The following is a 26,840-nucleotide window of genomic DNA, read 5'->3' on the forward strand; positions in this document are numbered from 1 at the left end:
CTGCCATGCGGGTCCTGGGAATTGAACCCAAGTCCTCTTAACCCAGTTAAGAGCAGCCACTGCTCTTAACTGCTGAGCCATCTCTCCAGCCCCTTTTTTGAGTTTTTCAATACAAGGTTTCTCTTTGTATCCTTGGCTGTGGCGCTGTAGACCAGGCTGGCTTTGAACTCAGAGACCCACCTGCCTCTTCCTCTAGAGTGCTGGAATTAAAGGTGCGTACAACCACACCCAGCTAGGAATTGCTTTTTTAAAAAAATATTTGCTTGCCGGGCGGTGGTGGCGCACGCCTGTAATCCCAGCACTCGGGAGGCAGAGCCAGGCGGATCTCTGTGAGTTCGAGGCCAGCCTGGGCTACCAAGTGAGTTCCAGGAGAGGCGCAAAGCTACACAGAGAAACCCTGTCTCGAAAAACCCAAAAAAAAAAAAAAAAATTTGCTGCCCATGGTTGTGCACGCCTTTACTCTCAGCACTTAGGAAGCAGAAGCAGGTGAATCTTTGTGAGTTCAAGGCCAGCCTGGTCTACAGAGCGAGATCCAGAACAGGCTCCAAAACTACACAGAGAAACCCTGTCTCGAAAAAACAAAAATTAATAAATAAAAATATTTGCTTAACTTTAAAAATGGTTAGAGGAGATGGGCAGTGGTGGCACACGCCTTTAATCCCAGCACTTGGGAGGCAGAGCCAGAGTTCGAGGCCAGCCTGGGCTACAGAGCAAATTCCAGGATAGCCAGAGCTACATGGGGAAACCCTGTCTCAAACAAACAAACAAACAAACAAACAAACAAAAGTAAAAAAGAGGATTGGAGTGTAGCTTGGCCATAAAGCACCGTCACCAACATTACCACAACAATAAGAGTGTCGGGTGTGGCTTACGCGCTTGTAATTCTTGAATAGTGGCAGAAGGATCAGGAGTTCACTTTAGCTACTAGCTTGGGCTATATAAGACCTTGTCTTTAAAAAAAGGGAACAAATTACGTGAACTAAAGCAAGGAGTCTAGATATCCCCATCTAATCCTGAATTTTGCCTTAGAAAAGTAAGTGGATGCTTCCGGGCCTCAGTTTCCTTCACTGAATCTACATCCACACCATCTTTTTTCCCTATGAGATAATGTGAAGGTTTAAAAAAAAATTTGGGGGGGGGCAGATATTATTTTTGTTTTGTTCTTTTTTTTTTCTTTCTCTCTCTCTCTTTTTTCCTAGACAAGGTTCTCTGTGTAGCCCTGGCTGTCTTAGAACCTGATATGTAGACCAGGTTGGCCCTGAACTCAGAGATCTACCTGCCTCTGCCTCCTAAATGCTGTAAAGATTGTGTGCCACCACCCCGAGTCTTATGTAGCCCGGTCGCTATGTACAAGGTACCACTTCACACTATACATGACCTACTGATGCTAGAAATGGAACCCAGGGCTTCATTTGTTTAAAGCAAGCATTCTACTAAACTACACCCCCAGCCTAACCAAGGACTCTTCCCTTCTTTCCTCCTGTCTGTCTGTCTGTCTGTCTGCTGCTGCTGAAACAGGATCTCCTGTACGGAGGCTGACCTTGAACTCCCCATCCACCTGTCTCTTGGCCACCTCCCGAGATCTGAGCACTGCCACACCCAGCTAGGACTGAAGCGCAGTTCTTGTTTGAGTAAAATTAATTAGAACCTATCTCCTTCCAAACTCCTGAGTGACAGCAGATGCCGCCTTTAGATCCTCCTTTGGCTGAAAGACTCCTGCTCAGAATGCCAGTGGTGAGTGCCAAGAAAGAAAAATGGCAGTTGGGAGTTTGTGTTTTCATGCCAGGCACAAAGTAGATGCTTTATGTGTGTGGATTCGCCTTCATAATGATCACGGGATAGTATGGGAGAGGTGGGATTGGGTGTGTGTGTGGGGGGGGGCTATGCCTGTGGCCAGACGGGATTGGTCCTCACGTACATCTATGGGGTAGTTTTGTGGACACAGGTGTGTGTCCAGCCATTGTGGGGGAAATAGAGTTCCTCTTCAGGTCTGCCTGCGTTCTATCTGACGGACAGATGAGGACATAGATGAACCTGTAGCAATACCTGTTCTGGACTGAGGAGATGGCCCAGCAGGTCAAAGTCCTCGCTAGACAAGCATGAGACCCGAGTTCAAATCTTCAGCACCAGAGTAAAAAGCCAGGCATGGCTACACATGCCTATAACCTCAGTGCTGTGGAAGAGAGAGCTAGGAGAATTTCTGTGGCTTGCTGGCGACCAGCCAAGCTATTCTTTCAGTGAAAGATCCTGTCACAAAGGAAAAGGTGGAGAGTGATAGAGTACACTCAGACACCCAGTGTGATCCTCTAGCTAACAAACACACAGGTGTGTGCAATTGCACATGAATGTGCACATATGCCACAGAGACATTTTGGATATTCTGCTTCTCCATTTTCTCATCTAAGAAAGGGAATAACACTGTTATCGGAGACTGGATTTCAAATACAGGAACAGAGCCCTACGGTGGTGGCGTACACCTTTAATCCCAGCACTCAGGAGCCAGAGGCAGGCGGATCTCTGAGTCTGAGGCCAGCCTGGTCTACAGAGTGAGTTCCAGGACAGCCAGGGCTACAGAGAAACCTTTCTCGAACAACCCCCCCCCTCCCCCGCTAAAAACAACAAAAATACAGGAACAGGATAAACACGATGGCTCAGTGGGTAAAGGCACTTGCCGCCAAAACAGATGGCTGGCACTATTCCATCCTGGGACTTATATGGTGGGAGAACTGACTCCTGCAAGTTAACCTCCAGATGTAGGCACACGCGCGCGCGCGCGCGCGCGCACACACACACACACACACACACACACACACACACACACACACGTAGTACAAAATTTCAAATACTGTAGCAAAATCCGAGAAAAAGATATTGGAGGGATGAAACACGATTGGGTAGAGCTGATAATTGTCACAAGTCCATGATGGCGCGCGTGGGCGTTCATTATCCTATTTCCTCTACTTTGGGGCATGTTTGAAAATTTTCATAACCACCCGCTTTTGAAAAAGAGCGGGGAGGGGGAAGTTTCCCGTGAAGTTACGGTGAAAACCAGACACGAGTGGGACAATCACAGCCACTCGGTAACATGTACTAGGTATTTATGGACAGCCAGGTACCCAGAACATGTCTGGCACGTTCCTTGCGACTCTTTGGGGGAGCCGGGAGACCAAACGCAGCAAAAGCTTACAAGTAAGGGAATCCCTGGCCTCCCGCAGGCTCCTCCTATTTTTCTCCGCCCTCCACGCCCCTCCTTCGGAGGAAGAGCTGGCTGGATCGCGGCAGGTGTAGGGTTAAAGCAGCCAGTTTGGGGCCGCAGCAGCAGCGGCAGCAGCGGCAGCAGCAACTGTAGGCTGCGGCTGCGGCTGTGGCAGGCTTGGCTCCGTGCCAGCTGGCAGGGAGCCTCAGGAGGGAGGAGGGAGGAGGGAGGAGGAAGAGGGGAAGGAGGAGGAGAGGAGCAGTGAGCAGGCCCGAGAAGGCAGGACTTCCTGGTGTGGGGGTTGTCAACAGCCCAGAAAGAGAGAGGCCGAGACGGAGACAGAGACGGAGCCGAGCCGAGGAGCCCAGAGTTCCATCCAGTGGGGCCACGTGGGAGGAGCCTGGAGGGAGCCACTCAAGGGACCTGGAGCCAGCGGGGGGCTGAGCCGCCCCCTCCCACAGCCACCGGGAAGACCCGCGGAGTGTTAACCAAGGCCGCGCCTGGGCTCCGCCGTGGAAGCGCCGCCGGTTTCTTCTCGTCTCCGCTGCAAACTTTCCACGGAGATGCCTCGCAGAGTGAGATGCAGCCGCCGGAGAGCACTGGGTAGCCCCTGATTGCCGTCTGCCGTGGCCTGCATTGCTCAAGGGCCCAAGAGGCCCTAAGGAAAAAAAAAAAAAAGGGACATCTTTAGTCCCCAGGTCCGCTCTCCAGCTCAGCTCGGTGGCCGAGGCCCGAGAGGTAGGTATGACTCCCGGGCTGGGCGGGGCGCTTGGCTTGGCGGGCAGTGCCTAGCCAGCTATGGGGGAGCCGGATGGGGGTGGGGTGGGCTTGAGGCCCAGCAGAGGCCTCGGGGTGGCCCTTTCAGGGGAGGATCCGGTTCACCCCTTTGCCCCTGGCCCTGGAGACCCGTGTTGAGGACGACTTTTGGATCTCAAGCTAGAAATGCCCAACTTTGGGTCCCAGCTGCTGCTTCCTGTTCTGGGTGCTCAGGATTCGGTCCCCTCTGCTCTAGTCTGTCATCTGTACTTGTCTCTGGGTCTCTAGTGGCTTTCTCTTTCCTCCCCCAGTCGGCTCCCCCGAGAGGAAGCCCCGGAGGTGGTTTGGCCCCTGCTTTTTTTCTTTTGCTCACGTACACACACACACACACACACACACACACACACACACAGTCGCGCTCTCTCTCACTCTCTGTCTCTCTCTTTTTCCAGTTTGCAAGCTCAGCTCTGGGGTTTCAGCAGCGACAGCAGCAGGAAAAACCTGCCTCTGCCCCCCCTCCCGTCACCTCCCCTCCCCTGTACTCCAGTCACTAACTAGGCACCCCCAGTTCCCACAAGGCCCTCCTGCCATGTCGGACCCAGACGTCCCCAGGGGCCCCGATGTCCCTGCCATGTGGCCCCCTTGTTCCAGAGGTGCCTGAGCCCCTCTCCAGGAGCCCAGCCCCTCCCCCACCCGAGCCTAGTCGGGAGCCCCAGGGACCATGAGTGGTGGTAAGAAGAAAAGTAGTTTTCAGATCACCAGCGTCACCACGGACTATGAGGGCCCAGGAAGCCCAGGGGCTTCGGATTCCCCTGTCTCACCGGCTCCCGCTGGGCCCCCGCCCCGCCTCCCCAATGGGGAACCCAACCCTGATCCAGGGGGCAGGGGCACCCCCCGGAATGGCTCCCCGCCACCTGGAGCCCCTGCCTCCCGTTTCCGCGTGGTGAAGCTGCCCCAAGGCTTGGGAGAGCCTTATCGTCGAGGTCGGTGGACGTGTGTGGATGTTTACGAGAGAGACCTGGAGCCCCCAAGCTTCGGCCGGCTCCTGGAGGGAATTCGAGGGGCCTCGGGTGGCACTGGAGGCAGATCATTGGATTCTAGGTTGGAGCTGGCTAGCTTGGGCATAAGCACCCCTATCCCACAGCCAGGCCTGTCTCAGGGCCCCACCTCTTGGCTCCGCCCGCCCCCCACTTCTCCTGGACTACAGGCCCGCTCCTTCACAGGGGGGCTGGGCCAGCTGGCAGGGCCTGGCAAGGCCAAGGTGGAGACACCCCCGCTGTCAGCCTCTCCACCCCAGCAACGCCCCCCAGGGCCTGGGCCTGGAGATAGCGCTCAGCCCCTGCCCTCTCTGAGGGTCGAAGTGGAGTCTGGGGGTTCAGCAGCTGGAACCCCTCCACTGTCACGGAGAAGAGATGGAGCAGTTCGGCTGAGGATGGAGTTAGTTGGTCCAGAGGAGCCAGGGAAGGTAAGAGATGGCCTCCAGGGTCAGAGAGACCACGGAAGGGGGCGGGACCTACTGGACCCAGTGGTTGCCTGACCTATATCCTGGGCCTCCTTGCTTTCAACTTCCATCTTGTCCTTCCCACCTCCTCTGTCACCTACTGGATAGGGCATGAAGTCCCTTTTCCCATTCAGCAATTTGTACACTGAAAACCTTTTCTTTCCCAGACTCCCTTTCTTCTATCCTCTATATCCCTCCCTCCCTCCCTTCTCTTTCTTTTTCTTTCTTTCTTTCTTTCTTTCTTTCTTTCTTTCTTTCTTTCTTTCTTTCTTTCTTTCTTTCTCTTTCTTTCTTTCTCTTTCTTTCTTTCTTTCTCTCTTCCTTCTTTCTTTCTCTCTCTCTTTCCCTTTCTTTCTCTCTCTCTCTTCCTTCCTTCCGACCCCCCCCCCCCCTTTGTGGCCTTTAAATTGTTGCCCTTGGCCTTGACTGTTTCCATAACGCCTGTGGCATATGTGGCCTGCCCGCTTCAGCCTTTACCTCCTCTGGCTCCAGGTGATGAGGGTGGAGGCTTCAGCTGGGTGGCTGGCTAGGCCCTGGAGGGGAGGAGCTGGCAGGGTTTTGGGGCAGCCATAAAAGGTAGGCATTCCTCTGGGTCTTTATTCTTCCCACCAGCCACCAGGCCAGCCCGTTTTCTGCCTTATTGCAAAGCAGTTTCTCCGAGGCGTTGGGGTTGAGGAGGCACCTATCGCTCTTAGTCATCTCAGTACCCTGTACCTGGGCTTCTCTGGGAGTGACAGATGGGGTGACCTCAGAAACCATGGGGTGGGAGGTGGGGAAGCAGGGGGGAAGGGGTTAAGTCCTCTGTTTCTGCTTCCTGTCTCCAAAAGAGGAAGCTGACTGCAAGTCTGGGCTGGGGGCAGGATGCCTGGCTCCCTGGTGTGTGTGTGTGTGTGTGTGTGTGTGTACTTAGGATGGGAGAGTTGGATGTTTCTGCTGTGGAGAAAATAACACCTTGGCTGCCAGGAGGAGGCAGGGGTGTGAGGATGAAGGTTCTGTCTCTTCCTGGCCATGGGCTCAAACCACAGTGTAAAAATATCTTGAGCCCGAGCCCTGTTAGAACTGGTTAGGACCAGCTCTCCCACCCTCTCCCACCCTCTCCTGGCCTTCAGCTTCCCGTTTCATTATCGAAATTTCCCATCTTTCTAAAGTGTGTTTTTTGTTTTTGTTTTTTTCTGTCCCCTGGATAAACTGCCATTGCCTGGTTTTTGTCCCTAGACTCTCCTAGGGCAAGTCTGTCAGTGGCCCTTTGCCCTACTTTCGTTACATTTATTTATTTAATTTATGTGTGAACGTGTGTGGGCACATGCATGCCTTAGTGTGTGTGTGTGTGTGGAGGCCAGAGGACAACTTGGGAGTCAGAGCGGCCCTTCCACCGTGAAGGTTTGGCCGTGTGAGGCCAAACTCAGGTTGTCGAACTTGGCAGCAAGCCCCTCTATTCCCTCAGCCATCTTGGCGGCCCCCGTTGCTCGACTTGTAAAGCCAGCCTGAGCCTCCCTTAGGCTTGTAGACCCTGCGTCTCTCCCCACGGTGTCCCCAGCCCCCTTCCTTCCTCCCAGTCTGCCCTGATCATTTCCTGTCTGCCCGTAACTGCCGCTATTGCCCTGCCTCAGAGTTTGACTCTCATTCAGTCCCGTGGTCTCAAAAAAGAGCTGGGGGAGGTAGAGGAGGACAAGGGGTGAGTGATAACTGTGCCCCTTTCCTGTGCTCTGTCTCTAACCGACCTCTACTCTCTGTTGGCTTTCCTGAGGTGGAGCCTCTCAGGGGCCCTCACAGAGGCTTCTTGTCCAGTTCCTGACACCTCCGCCCCTTCGCAGCTGCCCCCAGCTGCTGCCTGGTGGGTTATAGAGCTCCACACCCCGGCCCCCCGGCCCCCTCTCACTTTCATACCCCCCCCCAGAAAGGCAGAGTAGAGAATCTTTGAACTGCATCTCTAGTCTTAGAAGTTTGAGAGAAGAGGCCACCTCCAGGGTAGAGGGGGGGTGTGGAGAAGCTGTTTCTGAGGATTCATTCATTCTGCAGACAGCCACAGAACAAATTCACCTTCCAGCAGGGGAGACACAATAAGTACTTTAATTTTCAAATCGTCCTAGATGCTATTAAAAAAAAAAGAAAGAAAGAAAGAAAGAAGCTGTTCCATGGACTGGTAAATATCGAGGAAGTGTCTCTGTAAGGAGCCGACGTTTGAGTGCCTTTAAGAAGGCACACGACTGGGGGAGGCAGAGGCAGGAAGGAGGATGACAAGTTCAAGGCCAGCCTGGCCCACATAGCAAGTTCTGGGTCAGCTCGGGCTACAAAGTGAGATCTTGTCACAGAAAAGAAGGTTGGGGAGGGAGGAACTCCGAGGATGTTGTAGCTCAGTGCAGCCTTTGCCTAAGCATGCCCAGAGTGGTTTCTGCTTAAAGCTCCAGCCTTTGGGAGATGGAGACGGGAAGAGACCAAGAAGCAAGTCGTTCAAGGTGATCCTGGGCTAAATAGTCAGTTTGAGGCCAGCCTGAGCTACAGGAGGCCTCATTTCAAAAAAGATACTCACTGTCAAAGTACATTGTCCTCTCAATGGGAGTCCTGGCTGAGGGTGAGAAGGAGTCCTTTTTTGAAACCCCCACACCTCATCATACCACCACACACACACACACACACACACACACACACACACACACACACACACACACACACACACCCGCTTTCCCTAGGACCTGCGTATTGTTTCCAGCAAGTCTGCAAGAGGGGGAGGGTGTTAGGGCTCGGGAGAGATGGGAGTGGTGGAAAGGGAGGCAGACCCCTAGATAAGGTTGGAAGGGGGCAGGCTCCCTCTCTTTCTCTCTCAACACTGAACTACATGCCATTTCAGTCCTTTTTTATCAGTGCTGGGGATGAAACCCATTGTGTGTGCCAAAACAGGCACCCTGCCCTCTGCGCCGTGTCCCCATCCTTCACCCGCTCCTCCTCTGCCTCCAGGTGCCTCCGATCGACTCTCGCCCCAACTCACCAGCCCTCTACTTCGATGCCAGCCTGGTCCACAAGTCTCCAGACCCCTTTGGAGCCGCAGCAGCCCAGAGTCTCAGCCTGGCTCGGTCCATGCTGGCCATCAGTGGTCACCTGGACAGTGATGACGATAGGTAGGTGGGCGGGCTCGTTCCGTGTTGTGGGAGACCGGAGGGTGACACCTGGTGTCACACCTGCACGACTCTGCCTGATATGGCTCCCTCTCCTTAGAGGAACTTGGGAAGGGACTAAACAGAGACCTCGCAGGGGTATAATCGCTGGGTGAAATTCACTTAGGACCCACTCCCTTTCTGTGGAGAGAGCTGGGTGGGACTCCTTGGCCCAGGACTGTTAAGTCAGAGTTTTTGAGTTAGAAGGGAGTCATTGTTGTCGGATTTCAGAGCTCTTGCAGATCTAGAGGTCATTTGCCAGCCTTAGGAATCAAATCCATTGGCGCATACACTGGAGATGAGAATAGAAAACGGGGCTGGGCGGTGGCGGCACAGGCCTTGAATCCCAGCACTCGGGAGGTCGAGGCCGGTGGACCTCAGAGTTCAAGTCCAGCCCGGTCTACAGAGCGAGTTCTAGAACAGCCAGGGCTACATAGTGAGACCCTGTCTCACAAAACAGAACAACAACAAAAAAATAGAAAATGGGAAGAGGGCAGGGGAGACAGCTGGGGATGTGGCTCAGTGGGTAGCGCTCTTGTTTAGCGGGCACAAGGCCTTTGGTTCCAGTGCTGCATAAACTCCCTTGGGGCCAGTATAGACTGTATCGTACCCTCTCTCAAAACAGTAAAAATAGAGTGAATAGGCAGTTGTTGCCTTCCCCATTGGCATCTCCCTGTGGGATTGTGACATGCCATCCTCTTAATCCACACAGACTACTTTAGGGCCCAAGACTATCTACTACCAAGAAAGCATTGCCTGCCTGGTGTGGTGGCTGGGTGCACAGCTGTGATCTGGAATTCAGAAGGCGGGAATAGGGTTTCAAATTCAAGGCCAACCTGGGCTGTATAGGGAGACTCCGCCTCAAAACATGGTGGGAGGAGCGGAGTGTGGTAGCTCCATCCTGTAATCCCAGCACTGGGGGAGGCTGAAGCAGGAGGATCACCATGGGTTTAGAAACCAGCCTGGAGCAGGGCACACACACTTTGGAGGCAGAGCCAGACAAATCTCTGTGAGTTCCAGGTCAGGCCAGCCTGGTCTACAGAGCGAGATCCAGGGCAGGCACCAAAGCTACACAGAGAAAGCCTGTCTTGAAAAAAACAAAAAGCAAACAGAAAAACCCAAAACAAACAAACCAGAGGTGGGCGGTGGTGGCGCACGCCTTTAATCCCAGCACTCAGGAGGCAGAGGCAGGCGGATCTCAGTTGCATAAACCAGGTTGGTAGTGTCATGTTTTATAATCCCAGCCAGCCCTGGGGTAGGGGTGGAGGCAGGAAGATCAGATCAGAAGTTCAAGGTCACCCTTAACTACCTAACAACTTTAGGGGTCAGCCTAGGATGTATGAAACCATGTCCAAAAAAAAAAAAAAAACAAAAAAAAAAAACGGCGGTGGGAAGGAAAGAAGGAATTGATCTGAAGTTCTTCCCTGTGAGCGGATGTGACCAATAGGCTTCGGAGGAGCATGGCGACCAAGTCCTCCCACAGCAATGCCTGGCGGTAAAAAAGGGACCACAGAGAGGGGGTGCTTCGACTGGCCTTGCTTACTAGGGGTGAATGCCTCATTGGTGGCATGGTGGGCAGACTTTTACTTTCAATATGCTTAGAAATGTTGACCAAGTCAGAGAGCTAGGGGCTGGAGGGAGGAGCCCGCCAGCCTCCAATTTGATTGGAGGGAGAGATGGGACTTCCTGTTGGAGGCCCCTGAAGGGAGGGACTTCCTGTTGGAAAGGCAATGAGCAGTGGGACTAAAAGAGTGGGTGTCGCCGGGCAGTGGTGGCGCACGCCTTTAATCGCAGCACTCGGGAGGCAGAGGCAGGCAGATCTCTGTGAGTTCGAGGCCAGCCTGGGCTACAGAGTGAGTTCCAGGACAGCCAGAGCTACACAGAGAAACCCTGTCTCGAAAAACCAAAAAAAAAAAAAAAAGAGTGGGTGTCTCCAGGAGACCTGTCTCGGTGCAGATCTCTCCTCCCCACCTTCCCCCTAGGTGCTACCACCACGCTCTGGAATTAGACCCAGGCCCACGAAAGAGAGGAGGCCTGAGGCCTCGAGAGAGAGTTGGGGCCATAAAAGAAAGGAGAAAGGGGTGGGCAGAAAGATGTGAGCTGGAGGACAAGGGGCCGGTGCTGGGCCGGGCAGGGCCGGGCAGCCTCTAAGCTGCCTTCCAGCTGCCTCTCAGGAATGTGTGAGGTGTGAGGTCAGCCAGGGCCAGAGAGTCACCTGCCCCCATCAGATGCTATTCTCAGCCCTTCTTCCCACCCCCCACCCCCCCATTTGGGAAGTTCCCTGGCAAAAAGGCTCCGTGTCCCTCCTCTACCCTTTTCTCAGCGTCACCTCCAGCTTTCTCTGTCATGAGAGTTCTACCTGTTGAAGAAGCCCCATTCTTTTGACAGGTCCCCTCCCCCCTCCCCCTCCCCGTCCCACCCCCTCTGCACGCCCCAGTCTGACCGGTTGCTCCCAGCCTTCAAGGCTCTGGGGCTTTGGCCCAACCCAGCCCCTCATGCCTCACCCTGCTGGGCCAGCGGGTTTGGGTTGGGCCATCCTCTACCCCCTAGGAATGGGGTGGGTAGACCCCACCTCACCTGTCGGATGTGCCTCCTAGAGCTAGAAGGAGACCAAGGTTCCCAGTGGCGCGAAGTTTTTCCTTTTGAGAGGGAAAAAAGTGGGTTGTGGTGTTAAGTGCTGGGGTACCATGTTGAGCTGGGGGTGCCTTCCCGGTGCTTGGATCTGGGACGGGTTAATAGGGTGCTGGTGAATTCAGACTGTTTCCGGTTGGAAGATCTGTGATCCTGTACAGGGTGGGAGATACTTGGTTAGGGTGAATGAGTGGGCAGATGCCTAGCTAGTGGTTCGAGGCTGTGTAGGAAATGAGTCCAGAGGCTTTAGGCAGAAAAGCCACATTTATTTATTTTTATGTGCGTTGGTGTTTCGCCTGCATGCATGTCTGTTTGAGACTGTCAGATCTTGGAGTTACAGACAGTTGTGAGCTGCCATGTGGGTGCTGGGAATTGAACCCGGGTCCTCTGGAAGAGCAGTCAGTGCTCTTAACTGCTGAGCCAGTTCTCCAGCCCCAAAGCCACATAATTGTGTCCAATATTTTCCTTTGGGTCCAGTGCTTGTTTTTTGTTTGTTTGTTTTTTGTTGTTTTTGTTTTATTTTTCTTTTGCTTTTAGTTTTTGTGGCACTGGAGATGGAGGGCCTCACAGTCGCCGTGTGAGCACCAACTGCCACTGAGCTACACACCAGAGCCCCGCCTCGACCCCCTTTCCTCGTGTTTTGTTTTTTTTTTTTTTTTTTTTTTCTTTTTTTTTTTTTTTTTTTTTTTTTTTTTTTTTTTTTTTTTTTTTTTGGTTTTTCGAGACAGGGTTTCTCTGTGTAGCTTTGCGCCTTTCCTGGAACTCACTTGGTAGTCCAGGCTGGCCTCGAACTCACAGCGATCCGCCTGGCTCTGCCTCCCGAGTGCTGGGATTAAAGGCGTGCGCCACCACCGCCCGGCGTGTTTTGTTTTTTTTTTACTTTTAGACAGACCCGCTAAGTTGCCCAGGCAGGCCTTGAACTTGCCGTCCTCTTACCTCAGCCTCCTAGAGGCTGAGATGACAGACACGCCCCACCAGGCCCTCTCCAGCGCTGTTCCCATTCGTGGGTTCGTGTGTTCATTTGTGTGCGTGTGCGTGTGCACATGTGGGGGGTGCACATGGGCCAACTGATTATTACAACTCAGGAGCTATCGACCTTCCTGTGCGTGCGTGTGCGTGTGTGTGTGTGTGTGTGTGTGTGTGTGTGTGCGCGCGTGTGCATGCTATTGCATGCACGTCTCATTGGCTTGGGGCCCGTTGAACCAGCCAGTTCGACTGACAAGCGAGACCTATGGATTCTCCTGTCTCTGTCGCCCCAGAGTTGAGAGTATAAACATGTACCACTACTCCTGGTTTGTTTTTTTTACTTGGGTTCTGGGGCTCGAACTTGGGTCCTTTTGCCTATGGCACAAACATTTTACCCACTGAGAGCCACCTCCCCAGTCCCTGCTAAGTTAAAGTTTTTTTCATGTATCTGTGAATGTGTGTGTGTGTAACACACACGTTGGCGTGTATGTGTGCCATTGTGTGGGGGTAGAGGTCAAAGGTCAGAGAACAGTTTGTGGGAGTCTGTTTTCTCCTTCCACTCTGTAGCTCCTGATGTTCCAGCTCGGGTCATTATGCTCTGTGGGAAGTGCCTTTACCCACTGAGCCATCTGGATGACCCCTCCACACGCTTACCTCATGAATTGTAAAAGCAATCCCATGATTCCTCACTTTCCCGATGGAAACAACGAGACTCAAGAGAAAAGAAAGCTGTCCAAGGTCACTCAGGCAGTGAACCTGGGTCTCACCCTAAAGCCACACGCTCTCCTGTTGGAATGCGTGTGTCCCAAGAGAGCAGGAGGTGACAGTGGTCCTTACCATGTCCTTTTGCTAAGACAGGCAGGGGCAGCTCAAAAACCGGGGCAGGAAGCCAGCCCCTCCCCCTCCCTGGCCCACACCTGCCCTGCCCACCCCCAAAGGCACCACAGAATCAGGTCTGGGAGAGAGTGTAGACAGGATTGCTGGATACCACTTTCTTGGCCTCGGGCCCAGCCTCTGAATGCTCCCAGAACATATGTGGGGAGCCAAGCCGGCCAGTATCCCCAGGATCTGGACGTCCCCAACTCTTGACAGACTCGTCATCCTCTGATCCTCATATTCAAGCTGTCGTACTTGACCTTCCGAGGCAGAGTCCAGCCTCGAGAGATGCCCTCGTCCCAAGGGTCCTTCCTGCAAGGTTGCTGTCTTCTTCAGTTAGGTAGTGCACTGAGCAACCCCCAGGGGGCGCCATTTCCACATGGCGTCATCCCTGGCCTATGTTGGAAATGGTGACAGTTGGGGGAACGATGGTGGTCAGTGTCGTGGGAAAGGGGCTGTTTCGTTCTCGTCCACACAGAGTTGTGTGGGGACTTGTGACACTTACCATACCTGTTCCCAGCCTTGCCCAAGAAGTCCAGTGTACCAGCCCCTCACTCAGCGGATCAAGGCCTGGCTTGGCTTGCCGTTAGGGCTAGAATGGCGTAGGGGAAGTGCTTTCACAAACTCCTGAGCTGGACACACAAAAGACAGCCATCAGTCAGCCAACAAATGCTGGTGCTTGTATTATTCCTTTATTTCTGGCGAGGGTAGAAGATTTAACTTGGCATCTCGGCCTGAGTGTCCGCCAAGCAGGGCTGACACGTCTATTCTGGTCCGTCTGTCCATCTTTGGTGTCTCTGTGTTGGAGGAAGGGTGTTGGGTTTTTACTTCTGTATCCCTGTGGCTTGAAAACAGATTTGACACTGGCTAGCTGGTCCTCTGTTTGTGTGTGTGTGTGTGTGTGTGCGCACTTGTGAGTATGTGTGCTTGCACACTGGTGTGTGTCCAGGTGCAGTATGGCAGGCTTGTGGAGATCAAGAGGACAGCTTGGGGAAGTCTGTTCTTGCTTTCCACCATGTAGGTTCTGGGAATGGAACTCAGGTTGTCAGGGTTAGTGGCAGGAGCCTTTACCCATGAACCCTCTCGCCCTCTTGCCCCTCCACCTCCGTTCTTACACATGTCCTCTGTGCCTTTGGGGCCTCCAGGTGTCCTTAGTCACTAATGCTCTGCTCTTCTAGCCCGGTCAGCCCTGGTTGTCCTACCTGTCAGCACCTCCTGCACTCAGAGCTTGGCCAGGAAATGGAAAATTCCCAGCTCCCTTTCTGGCAGCCGGGCCTCGTGCAAGGGTCACCTTGGACTTAGTACAGATCCCCCTGTAGGAAAGCAGGTTGGAGCAGACAGCCCGTGTGGGAGGGGCTACCGGGGAGCCGGCGATCTGTGATTGGAGCAAAGTGGTTCTGGGAGGGAACAGGGCTGGAGACCCCTGAGTCTCACGGGAAGCAGAAAGGAGGCTTGGGTAACCGAAACAAGAGCCTGCCTTCCCCTCTCTGGTGGCCAAAGAGACATTGGAGGCTGGAGCGGGGCAAGGGGACCCTAGAAAGTCTTAGGTGACCAGAGGGGCTTGAGTGAGAACCAGACATTCAATCCTGGTGCCAATCAGGAGCCTGAGCCCTGGGGCCTTTGAGCCAGGCATGAGTTGCCCTCTGGTGGCCACTGGACAAACTGCAGCCAGGCCTTAAAACTAAAAATTACGGATGCCATCACATGTGTCCCATGTCCACCCTCACCTTTTTTTTTTTTCTTAAGCCCTGACCCATTCCAAGACCTCCACATCCAAGCCTCGGGTCCTATACAGGCCGGCATTGATTTACAGGCTTCCTAGCATGGGGGTGGGGTGGGGTGGGAAATGTTTCTGTTGCTATGGAAACCATGCCTAATTCCGCCACTGAAGGAATTGGGGGACCCTCTGTCCTAGGTGGCCCTTGTATAAAATGTATACACTTTCGATTTGGTGGGGTGTCCCCGCCCCCACCCCTCGTCTGTTCCCTTTCCCCGAGGGAGGCTATGGTTAATCCAGACAGCGCAGAAAGGCAGGCCTAGGTCGGGGACAGGCCTCCTAGGCTCTCACCTTCAAGCCCCTCCCCGTGCCAGCCTTCTTGCCCTATAGCCCCTCCCCCACCCGGGGCTTACCAGCTGACTTCGCCTCCCCTTCCCCTCCAACCTGGGAGTGGTGCCAGGCTGGAAGGGGACACTGGCACAGACCATGTGTGTCTGGGAATTCCCGCCCACTGTGGAGCCAAGGGAGGGGGTCCCCGTGTCCCTGAGGAACCAATAGCAGCTGCGCCTTGCCCTGAGGGGGAGGGCAGGGTGTATATCTCTCAGGCCAGCACTTGGTGGGTCCTGACTCCTCTCTGCCTGCCTGGCATCCACAGAACTCTACTTTGCCCCGGGGGGCTCTGAGCCCCCCAGGCACTCCCTCTGACAGCCCTTTGGTTGGGAGTGGATGCTGATGATCCTTACCTCAGGAATGTCCCAGCCGGGGGTCTCTGTGAAGTCCTTGGTATCATCGTATGAGACACGAGTGGTGGGGATGGCGCCAGGGGCACCCCGGAAAAGGGGCTGCGTGTCTTCCCCAAGCTCCCCACGGGGGTCATCCCCCATCCGAGGGGCATTGGGACCTCCTTCCCACCAGGGCCTGGGGGGACCTGGGCAGCGACCTTCACCCCGCCGGGGGATGGACAAAAGCCTCCTCCCCCTGATCCTCTACTGTCACAGGTACCTTGGGCACGGGGTGGGGTGTAGGCCGGGCATTCAGAGCAAGGCGCACCTAGAAGGCAGTAGCAGAGCTGACTTGGGGCTCCTCCTCCTCCTCAACTTGTACCTCTCTGTGTCTTCTCCAGTGGTTCCGGAAGTCTGGTTGGCATTGACAACAAGATTGAACAAGCCATGGTAAGAAAAGACATTTTGGTCCCAGGAGGCCCTCGAGCAGTCCGTCTGTCCATCTCCCTTCTCCCATTACTCGGAACACAAGCTCCCGTTGTCCCGCTCCATCTCTCCTTCATCAGCTTTTGGCCTCCTTAACCTCTGTGCTCCATCCCTGTCTGGTCCTGTCTCTCACCCTTTGACCCCGGGACTCTCCCTGTCCGCTTCTCCTTTATTCTCTCCCCCCTCCTTTGGGCACAGGGGGCTGGGTGTCTCATAACGACTCCCCGAAGGTACCTGGGTAGGAGATGGCACCTGGAGGTGGCCTGGGAGGGCCTGACGGTTGGTTTGTCCCTGGGGCCCAGGACTTGGTGAAGTCCCACCTCATGTTTGCCGTGCGAGAAGAGGTTGAGGTACTGAAGGAGCAGATCCGAGACCTGGCGGAGCGGAATGCTGCGCTGGAGCAGGAAAACGGATTGCTACGTGCCCTGGCCAGCCCGGAGCAGCTGGCCCAGCTGCCATCCTCGGGGCTTCCACGGCTCGGGCCCTCTGCACCCAATGGGCCTTCCGTCTGAGCCTCCTGTCCCTCACAATGTGCCTTTGGAGGGGGGGCTGCCACTGGCTGCTGGGCCTCGGGCCAGCCGCCTGCCCCCTTCTTCTGTGTAGCTTTAATGCCCGCGCCCAACCCCAGCACCCAGGGATGGGAGTTGAAGGCTCACTATTGGCCTGTCCCTTCCCACCTGGTCTCCCCAGAGTCCCCAGGCCTTTCGGGAAGAGGGAAAACCCAGGATTGGGTGCTTGTCTGGAGCTCCTCATCCATGGAAGAACCCAGCACCACCTCCTTCCCTCTTCCCTGGGTGTCAGTGTTCTGGGGACCCCCCTCCCCCCAGCAATAGATGGCCTGGAAAGATTTGGAGGTTCCCTGGCAGGCCCCACCCCCACCCCATCCTGTCCCCTCCAAGCGCCACCTCTCCTCTGTCCAGGGGAGGGTGTATGGACAGTATCTTCAACTTCTGGGATTCAGGTTGTTATTAAAATAATAATTATAATTAAAAAAAATCTGAAGAAACTTGAATATGGAGATTGGTGTGGTGTTGCTTGTGTCCAGACCTATGTGGGCACCCCTCCCCCCAAAAAAAACCACACACAAACACACACACACACACACACACAGAGTTTCCCTGAAGATCCCAGGTCCACACTGGAGAAGGCAGCTGAAAACAACAGGGAGCGTCCTGGTCCCTGGAAAGGCCTAGCAGGCTAGCCTCGGGAAAGAGGTAGGGGGCGGTGTCTACCCACGTGCTGGTGGTTGGCGGTGTGAAGGGGGGGATAACAATGAAGTCTTTGGTGAGTGTGAGGATCCACCCCTAGCTTCCCAGTGTGTCCCCTCTTGTGGGCTGGATCCGGGTGGCTGCTTGGAGGCAGGGCAGAGAACCCTGAATGGGTCCCTTGTCTTCAGGCTGGGTGTGGGCCAGGCTCTTTGGGCACATGGTGCTCTCGCCAGGCCTGGCAGGCCGCCTTGGCTTCCACCCCACCCCTGGCTGGATGAGGACTCGGCCCAGGGGTGAGCAGGCTCCTCCCGGCCAGCCTGGGCTTCTATCCCAGTCAGATGGAGGCAGCCAAGGAGAAGGACCCCCTCTGGTGGAGAAAAAGGCAATAGCAGTTGGAGCCTCGAGGGAGAATGTCTTGTGGTGTTAAGTCCTTGGCAGCCCAACCAGGTTGGACCCCATGTCTTCTTTTAGAGTCAGGGTGTGGTGGTTGAAACGGTCTCAGCCTGTAGACCAGCCTGGCCTCAAACTTACTATATAGTTGAGAATGATCTTGAAAGCCTGCTGCTCCTGTGTGCAGGGATTACGGGTGTTCACCAATGGTGCTGAGCTTTGGCCCTTGGGTGTGTGTGTGCAGGGGTGTGTGTGTGTGTGTGTGTGTGTGTGTGTGTGTGTGTGTGTGTGTGTGTGTGTGTGTGTGTGTGCGTGTGTGTTGACATGGTCTTCGTGAGGAGAAGAGAGGATAAACGTGGGTGTCAGTCTTCACCTTTGTCCTTGTTGGAGTCAGGGTCTCTCTCGTGGGCCGCCGTGGATGCTCTTAACTGGTGGGCCATCTCTCCAGCCCTGTAACCTCAGTCTTTTGTTGTTGTTGTGACTAGGGTGTCACCTAGCCCATGGTGGCCTTGAACTCACTAGGTGGCCGAGGCCGACTTTCATTTGAATCTGTGTGTGCGCATGCGCGTGGAGCCGGAAGTTAACCTTGCCTGTCTTCTTCAATCACCGGCCATAGTTTTTGTTTTTTCCTTTTTTGGAGACAGGGTTTCTTGCTCTGTGTAGCCCTGATTGTCCAGGAACTCTGTAGACCAGGCTGGCTTCGAACTCAGAGGTCTTCCTGTCTCTGCCTCCCGAGTGCTGGGATTAAAGGGATGCACCACCATGCCCGGCCCACAGTATTTTTTGAGATAGGCTGTCTTCATTGGACCTGGTGCTAACTGACTGAGCTAGACTGACTAGGAAGCCCCAGGATTCTTGTCTCTGCTTCCCCACGAGTGTTACAGACCAGCCGCACCAGAGGATGCTGGGGACCCAAACTCAAGTTGTCATGCTTGTGTGGTCCCCTGTACTAACAGACTATCACCCTAACCTGCTGAAACTGGCTTTTAACTCTTTACTCTTCCTGCCTCATCTCCCAAGTGCTAGGATTCTGGGCATATACCACCATGCCTATTTCAAACCCAGTTTTTTTTTTTTATTTTATCTTTATTTTGTGTGTATGGGTGTTTTGCTTGCATGTATGTCTGTACCATGTGAGTGCATGGTACCCATAGAGGCCAGAAGAGGGTGCTGGATTCCCTGGAACAGGAGATAGAGAGGGTTGTAAACTAGCATGTGGTTGCTGCGAATTGAACCCCGGTCCTCTGGAAGAGCAACAAGAGTGCTCTTTTTTTTTCTTTTTTGTTTTTTTTTCTTTTATTTTTTTAATACTGGTTTTAATTTTGTGATTGTTAACATGGAAGATCCATCTTAAAAAAAAAAAAACCATCATCAGGGCCAGGTGGTGGTGGCACACGCCTTTAATCCCAGCTCTCGGGAGGCAGAGGTGGGTGGATCTCTGTGAGTTCGAGACCAGCCTGGTCTACAGAGTGAGATCCAGAACAGGCACCAAAACTGTACAGAGAAACCCTGTCTCGAAAACAAAAAAAAAAATCATCTGAATCATAAAGCTATTATAGTTACATTCTACACATTCCCAAGGTACTTTAAAATGATTATGATTTGAGTCTGTAGATAAACAATGACAACATCCAAATCCATCATCTGTTCAGCCTTGACTGAACACTGGTAAAGTGTCTGATGGGACAAATGACTGATAACCAGCACAATTTCACAAGCAGACCGGCTCAGCCCAGCTAAATTCTTAGTAGCAACCGACACTGATATTGTATAGGTGTATAAATTAGTCATGGAAACAAACAGGTGAGAAAGCCAAGTTTCCTTTTTCCCATTTCCTCCTCACACCTCTCTTAGGTATCTCCTTCTTTCCTCTGCTGCTCCTCCTGTAGTAACACAATCAAGTTTCTCCACCTCGAATACAGAGTCCTCATCCCACACTCTGCTTTCTCATCCTGTTCCCCCACATCACCAACATTTTTCAGGCGTCTAACATAGCAAAAATAATTCAGGGGAATGGAGCATAGGGGGTTGGGGGGGGGCTGGAATGGGGGCTTAGGTAAAGAGAAATACCCATGTATGAAGAAACATCGTAAATATTCAGTATGTAGGAATTAGCCAAATCAAATTGCAAGAGCACTCTTTTTTTTTTTTTTTTTATTTTTTTTTTTTAAAGATTTATTTATTTTATGTATGCAATGTTCTGTCTGCACATATCCCTGCAGGCCAGAAGAGGGCGCCAGATCTCATTACAGATGGTTGTGAGCCACCATGTGGTTGCTGGGAATTGAACTCAGGACCTTTGGAAGAGCAAGCAGTGCTCTTAACCTCTGAGCCATCTCTCCAGCCCGCAAGAGCACTCTTAATGGCAGAGCCATCTCTCCAGCCCCCTCAAATCCAGTTACTGTGACTCTTGTGTTCACTATCCATAACACTTACCTTGAAGTACTGCTGTCATGACTGACTAGCAAAATCCACAGTGTATCTGGGCTCTTGATTGGTGTTGATTTCATTATCCTGGATCTTGGGCCAGAAGGGACAAGGCATCAGTGATTGGCTCTGAAGGTCTTGGAAGGTCCTTGGGGGGTTGGGGCTGGACAGCTCTCACAATGATCTAGAACACTCCCTCACTCTAAGTTCTCATCCACTTTGACTCCTCTCCCTGTCCCAGGGAGGGGAGGAAGGGCCTGGCATGAGCCACTGGGGGGCACACTTCCTTTGGATTTCTGATTTCTTCCTTTGCTACTGTGCTTGAAGCTCCTCAGGACCCACGAATTCTCTCTGGTGGTGGCCACTGGCCCATAGCCTTTTCCCGTCTACACTCCAAATGCCGGCTTTGCACCATACTTCGGACTTGTGTCTGGAGAGATGACCATGGTCGGGAGGCTCTTGAAATGGGTTAGGCGAATTTGGCGAAAGATGACCGGCTGGGTGAGTTCCACAAACCCAACACGGCCAGGAGATGGGCGTTCTGGTTCATGACATCTGGGCCATAGCAACCCTCACGACTTTGCCCTCCTGCTCGGTCTCTTGTGGCTAAACGAGACAGGGCAGGAAATGAGGGTTTAAGAAGGCTGGGGAGGGGCTTTGGGGAACGATGGAGGGAGGACAGTCATCCCTAGCTTCGTTGTGTTTACAGCAGGGTCTGCTCTCTCCCCACTCTGTGTCTTGTTTCTATTATTGTTGTTGTTGTGATGTGTGATGTGTGTGGGGGTTGCATGTATCATGGAGTGTGGAGGTCAGCAGCCAACTTTTGGGAATTGATTTCCTCCCTCCACTCTAGGAGCCAAGGACCCACCTTAGGCTGTGAGGCCCACTCCTGGCAGGAGTTCTCACCCACTGAGCTATCCAGCCCACCCTGTGTCTTATTTCTTAGGTCCTGTCCTGGAAACGTAAAGCCAAGCCATACATATCCGGGCAGCCCAAGAAACAACCATTGAAGGGAGTGGAGAAGACCTCCACGGACTTTGATGTGAAAAATTTGGTCAAGCCCCGCAAAGAGTCCAAGGTCTCTGACCTGAATGTGTGCCCGGGGGGGCTTGAGCCCCCCGTGTTGGCCACTGTCAAGGAAAGGCCCTCTGTGCACCCCGCTGTGCACCCTGTTGTGCACCGAGAGAGTGAGACTCTGGAGATTCTCCAGAGTCATGAGAGTCGCTCCCTGATGCGGCTGTCCCAGACCGTAGTGCACTCAGTTTCCATGTTGATGTGCTCAGCGCTGCAGTCTGGCTGGAGACTGTGTAAGTGGAAGGTGAGTACCGTTCCACCCCTACCCTGAGACTCATCTCTCCCTCCGTCCCTCCCTCCATCACTATTTTTTTTGAGACAGGGTCTTATGTAGCCCAGGCTTGCCTTGAACTTGCTATGGAGCTGAGAATAGCCAGAAGTTCCTGTTTAAATTTATTTCTGATTATCTTTTAAAATGTTATTTATGCATGTATGTGTATACACATATACTTGTCTGGATGTGCACTACGTGTGTGTAGTTGTGAGAAAGAGGCCGTAAAAGGTTGTCAACTCCTAGAACCTGGAGTTACAGGTGGCTGTGAGCTGCCTGATATGGGTGCTGGGTCCTCTGCAAGAATAGCAAATGTTCATAACTGCTAAGCCATCTCTCTAGCTGCAAGATTTTGATTCTGTTCATCTATTTTAGTTTTTTTGAGACAGGTTCTCACCTTGTACCCTGGCTGGCCTTGAACTCACAGAGATCCTCTTACCTCTGCCTCCCGAGTGCTGGGATTAAAGGTGTGCATCACTAAGCCCTAATCCCTGAATTCCTTCCCTTTCCCTTTTTCTTTTTAAAAAACTCTTCTTAGTGTATGAGGATAGCCAAACCCGTGCCATGGCATGTATTTGGAGATCAGAGGATAACCTTGGGCATCAGTCTTTTCCAGTTTATTTTATTTTTATTTATGTATATGCCTGCCATGTGTATGCAGGTGCCCATGGAGGCCAGGAAAGAGAGTCAGATTCCTTGAAGCTGGAGTTACAGGCAGTTGTGAGCCTCTCACTGTGGGTGCTGAGAACTGAACCCCAGTCCTCTGCAAGAGCAGCCCGTGTTCTTAACCACTGAGCCGTCTCTCCAGCCCCTCCACAGGGTCTCTTGTCTCAGGTCTTATTGTAGATGACAGTCTACCTGTCCCGAGAGTTTCTGGGGACTCTCGTGTGTCCCCCCCATTTCACTGTAGGAGTGCCATGGTTACAGATACATGTGCTGCAGTCCCTCGTTTTTAGGTTTTGAGGGTCTGAACGTAAGTCCTCAGGCTTACACAGCAAACACTTTACCAACTGAACTGTCTTCCTGGCCTTTTACTCCTCATCCTCCTGCCTCATCTCCTCAGTGTTGGGATTACTGGCAAGTACTACCCGGGACCTCATGCATGCTAGGCAAGTGCTCTACCAGCCGAGCTCCGTCTCCAGCTCCCTCCATCCCCTTGTTCAGTCACTATGGTGCCTCTTCTATTGAGAAGCACTCAGAAGACAATGGTGAGCAAGGCTTACCAGACCAGGGAGGCCACACACAGGCAGGGTCACAGGTCATGGTTTCATACCCTGTGGGGAGTGATATTGCAGGTAGGGAGAACTTGGCTACCAAAGGAGGGGATCCTATGAAGAACTGGGCATGGGACATCAAGGACTGCTTCCATAGATGAAGAGATGGGGAAACTGAGGCCTGATGGAGGTTTCTTGGCTTGGTGAAAATTAAGGGGAAGTGGAAGAAGTTTGTGTGTGTGTGTGTGTGTGTGTGTGTGTGTGTGTGTGTGTGTGTGTGTGTCTGTGAGCTGTTCCAGGAAGAGAGAAGAGCAAGTGTTGGTGAGGGTGTAGGATAGAGGTGTAGGGGTTGGGGGAGACTTGCCTATGTTATGGGAGAGGATGCAGTGGTCCTTGAGCCAAGGACCTACTTGTAGATGGCAGGATAGATGGCCAGGTTGTAGAATTTGAATTTGGCCCTAGAACAAGAGCCCTGAAGATATTTAAGCAGGAATGATAAAATCATTTTATATTTATTTTTTAAGTTTTTTTTGAGACAGAGTCTCCTGCAGGCTGGTCCCAAAGTTACCATGTAGTTTACTATAGCTTTGAATTCCTGATCGTCTTGGTGTCACCTGCACCCAAGTCCTGGCATGATGGGTGTGTACCACCACACCCAGTTTATGAGGTCCTGGAGATGGAACCTAGGGCTTGGTGTTTGTTACACAAGCATTCTAACAAGTGAGTAGAGCCCCTAGTTTACCATTATTAAAACAAAATATAGCCGGGCATTGGTGGTATATACCTTTAATCCCAGCACACAGGAGGCAGAGGCAGGTGGATCTCTGTGAGTTTGAGTCCAGCCTGGTCTACAGAGTGAGTTCCAGGACAACCAGGGCTACAGAGAGAAACTCTGTCTTGAAAAACCAAAAACAAACAATAAATAAAATACAGAAATTCAGGACATCATAGTGGTTTAGTGATGGAGGTGGGGAGGGGTTGCATGTGTGAGGCCTCAGATTTAATCCCTGTTGGGGGTTGTGAGGGAGGGGACAGTGACAGGGAAGAGACTCATTGATTTGAGATTGCTTTCACACTAAAAGGATAGCTTTAGTAATTCCTGTGATGCTCTTGATTTCGGTTATTAGATACACAATTCTGCATATGTGATAAAATTTGTTGAATCAAGCAGGCATGCATGCATACACATAACACACACAAAGAAATACAAGTAACACGAGGGATGTCTGTGGGCTGGAGAGATGGCTCAGCAGTTAAGAGCACTGCCTGATCTTCTAGAGGACCTGGGTTTGATTCCCAGCACCCGCATGGTGGCTCACAACCATCTGTAACTCCAGTTCCAGAGGATTTGATGCCTTCTTGTGGGACTTGCTCAGGTACCAGGCAGGTATGTGGTACACATGCATATACATAGGCAAATGCTCATACACATAAAATAAAACAAATGATTATTTTTGAAAAGTTTGTCTTTCTTTCTTTCTTCTTTCTTTCTTTCTTTCTTTCTTTCTTTCTTTCTTTCTTTCTTTCTTTCTTTCTTTCTTTCTTTCTTTCTTTCTTTCTTTCTTTCTTTCTTTCTTTCTCTTTCCTTCCTTCCTTCCTTCTTCCTTCCTTCTTCCCTCCCTCCCTCCCTCCCTCCCTCCCTCTCTCTCTCTCTCTTTCTTTCTTTCTTTCTTTCTTCCTTCTTTCTTTTTTTTTTTAAAGGAGTGCACCACTCCTTTTTCACGGATTCCAGTTTGGTTCCCAGCATCCACCTAGAGTAGTTTACAACCACCAGTAACTCCAGGGGATCCACTGCCCTCTTCTGGCCACTGTGGGCACTGCAGCCATATGCACATACGCCCCCTCTCCCCAAATGATAATCACACAATTTTTTGTTTTGTTTTGTTTGTTTTGTTCAAGACAACGTCTCCCTATGTAGCTCTAGCTGTTCTGGAACTCACTATGTAGACCAGGCTGGCCTTGAATTCACAGAGATCCCCCTGCCTCTGCTTCTGGAGTGCTGGGATTAAAAGTGTATGCCACTAAGTCTGGCTAACACAAATCTTAAAAAAAAAAAAAAAAAAAAAAAAAGTAAAGAAAAGCAAACTAGGGTCTCACCGAGCATGGGATATCTGAACAAAATCAGATATAACTAAATATAAATACGAATATAGTAAAAATTATTTAAGCTAGCATGCAAATAACAGGTTTCATAACTTTGACATTTTCATACATACATAGCACAGCACCTTGATTGTATGTTACCCCAGCACTCTCCCATCTGTAATATAATTGCTGCTGCTGCTGTTGTGTGCTTGTGTGCTTGCAGGAGGGAGCAAGTGTGCCCTTGTCGTGTGCAGGTGCACTAACCTGTGTGGAGGCCAAAGATCAACTTTGGGTATTTTCCTCTATTACTCTGCCTTTTTTTTTTTTTTTTTTTTTTTTTTTTTTTTTTTTAAGACAGAATCTCAGCCGGGCGGTGGTGGCGCACGCCTGTAATCCCAGCACTCGGGAGGCAGAGCCAGGCGGATCTCTGTGAGTTCGAGGCCAGCCTGGGCTACCAAGTGAGTTCCAGGAGAGGCGCAAAACTACACAGAGAAACCCTGTCTCGAAAAAAAACAAAAAAAAAAAAAAAAAAAAAGACAGACTCTCACTATGTCCCTGGCTGGCCTGGAACCCTCTATGTAGATCAGACCAAGATGGCTTCAAACTCATATCTACCTTCCTCTGCCTCCCAGGTGCTAGGACCCTGTGCACTACTGCCACATCTGGCTTCCACCGTAGTTTTTGAGACAGCACCTCTCACTGAATCTGGAGCTTGCGATTTCCCGTAGAATGGCTGGCCAGTGAGCCCCGTCATGGTCCACTCATGTCCTTCGCTCCAGAACTGGGGTTGCAGGCAGACACTGTCGTGCTCAGCTTACTATGCAATGCTTAGGGATCAGTGCTCGGGCCCTGATGTGTGCATAGCAAATACTTTACCCACTAAGCTATTTCCTCTGCCCCTATGGCTTGCAAAATTTTCCTACTAAAATAAAATAGGTAAAGGGTATATATAAATATATATATATATTGCATTCCAATGTATAAGCATTTAAAGTTTAATTTAGAAAAGAAAAAACGAGGCCAGGTGGCTCACATCTGTAATTCCACCATTTGGGAAGTGGAGGCAGGAGGACTGCTTCAAGTCTGGGGCCAGCTTTGGGCTCTAAAGTGAGTTCTAGGCCAGCCTGGATAAACAATAAGAGACTTTGTGTCAAAAAGCAAACAAAACAGAAAGGGAAAAAAAATGGATGAAGGAAGAGAGGGAAGGGGGAGAACGTGAGTGAGAGGAGAGAGAATAAGAAAAGAGAAAACGCGGCTGAACTAAAGGTGCGTGCCTGAAATCTCAGCACTCGGAGGCTGAGGCAGGAGGATCATGAGTTCAAACGCAGCTTGGGCTATGAGAGACTGTCAAAAACCAACGCAGGACTGGATATGTGGCTCAGTCCTTAGCATGCTTGCCCCGCATGGGACTCTGTGTTCCATCCCCAGCACCACAGGGAGGTTGAGGTACAGGCAGAAGGATTGGGAATTCAAGGCCACCCTTGGCAGCATAGCAATTTCAGGTGTGGACCGGAATACATGAGCTCCTACCTCTAAATGAAAAGAGGAAAGGGAGGAAGGGAAGGAAGGAGGGGGGGAAGGGAGGAAGGAAGAAAAGAAAGAAAATAAACGTGGAACACAGGCAAACGGAAGGGTACAAGCTGAGGGAACTTCCTGGAGGAGGCGGTGCCGGAGTTAATCCGACGGAGGCGGTAAAACAAGTTATTTGCCGGTCCCTCTACCCTCCCTTGACGTCCCCACATCTCTTTGTTTTACAGTCTTCTGTGAGTTCTGCCTCAGTTTCCTCTCGACTAAGGACCCGGACGGCCTTGGAGACGCCAGAGGCTGAGATGCTACGGGAAGTGTACCTGGTACTCTGGGTCATCCGCAAACAACTAAGAGAGCTGGCCCGCAGGCAGGAGAGGCGCAGGCGGCGCCGTGTGCGCTCCCACGCGTCCTACATATCCCGCCACTCGGATCCCGTGCAGGGCCTCAAACCGGATGCCCGAAGTCCCCTCTAGGCAGGGGAGCCCCAGATCCTTAGAAAGTCCCCACTCACTCTTAAAGAAGGTTGGCAGGAGGGGTTGAAGAGCCATCAGGCCGGAGTTGCTGGTGAGGAGACCATACTGTCACCTCTCATCCGAAGCCCAAGACCAGGCCTGGGGTCGAACATACTCCCCTTCCGTGTT

At 52.1% G+C, this 26,840-nt stretch overlaps 1 protein-coding gene and 1 long non-coding RNA gene across 9 annotated transcripts; one reads left to right on the top strand and one right to left on the bottom strand.

Annotated features, from left to right (window-relative positions):
* The first annotated feature begins 3,143 nt into the window (after window positions 1-3,143).
* Window positions 3,144-26,840, top strand: Tsc22d4 (TSC22 domain family member 4). 2 transcript variants are annotated; one of them, XM_052754098.1, is made up of 6 exons: window positions 3,144-3,934; window positions 4,405-5,417; window positions 8,409-8,569; window positions 15,919-15,967; window positions 20,975-21,346; window positions 26,430-26,840. In XM_052754098.1, the coding sequence occupies exons 2-6, from the start codon at window positions 4,674-4,676 to the stop codon at window positions 26,670-26,672; spliced, it is 1,569 nt and encodes a 522-aa protein (XP_052610058.1). In that variant the 5' UTR covers window positions 3,144-3,934; window positions 4,405-4,673; the 3' UTR covers window positions 26,673-26,840. The 2 variants fall into 2 exon arrangements, with proteins under 2 accessions (XP_052610058.1, XP_052610057.1); XM_052754097.1 differs by lacking the exons at window positions 20,975-21,346; window positions 26,430-26,840 and adding an exon at window positions 16,306-17,015 and having other exon boundaries at window positions 3,288-3,934.
* LOC128120293 (uncharacterized) lies at window positions 7,495-16,353 on the bottom strand. Of its 7 annotated transcripts, none has more exons than XR_008221831.1 (7): window positions 16,238-16,353; window positions 15,798-15,931; window positions 14,281-14,391; window positions 12,857-13,875; window positions 11,183-11,389; window positions 8,440-8,549; window positions 7,495-7,862 (listed from the first exon to the last, which is right to left on the bottom strand). It is a non-coding gene; the product is annotated as an uncharacterized LOC128120293 (long non-coding RNA). The 7 variants fall into 7 exon arrangements; XR_008221832.1 differs by having other exon boundaries at window positions 12,857-13,474; window positions 13,584-14,391; XR_008221828.1 differs by adding an exon at window positions 7,984-8,019 and having other exon boundaries at window positions 12,857-14,391.

This window comes from Peromyscus californicus, unplaced genomic scaffold, assembly GCF_007827085.1.
Source record: "Peromyscus californicus insignis strain IS unplaced genomic scaffold, ASM782708v3 Scaffold_2__1_contigs__length_46816999, whole genome shotgun sequence".
Classification (NCBI taxonomy): domain Eukaryota; kingdom Metazoa; phylum Chordata; class Mammalia; order Rodentia; family Cricetidae; genus Peromyscus; species Peromyscus californicus.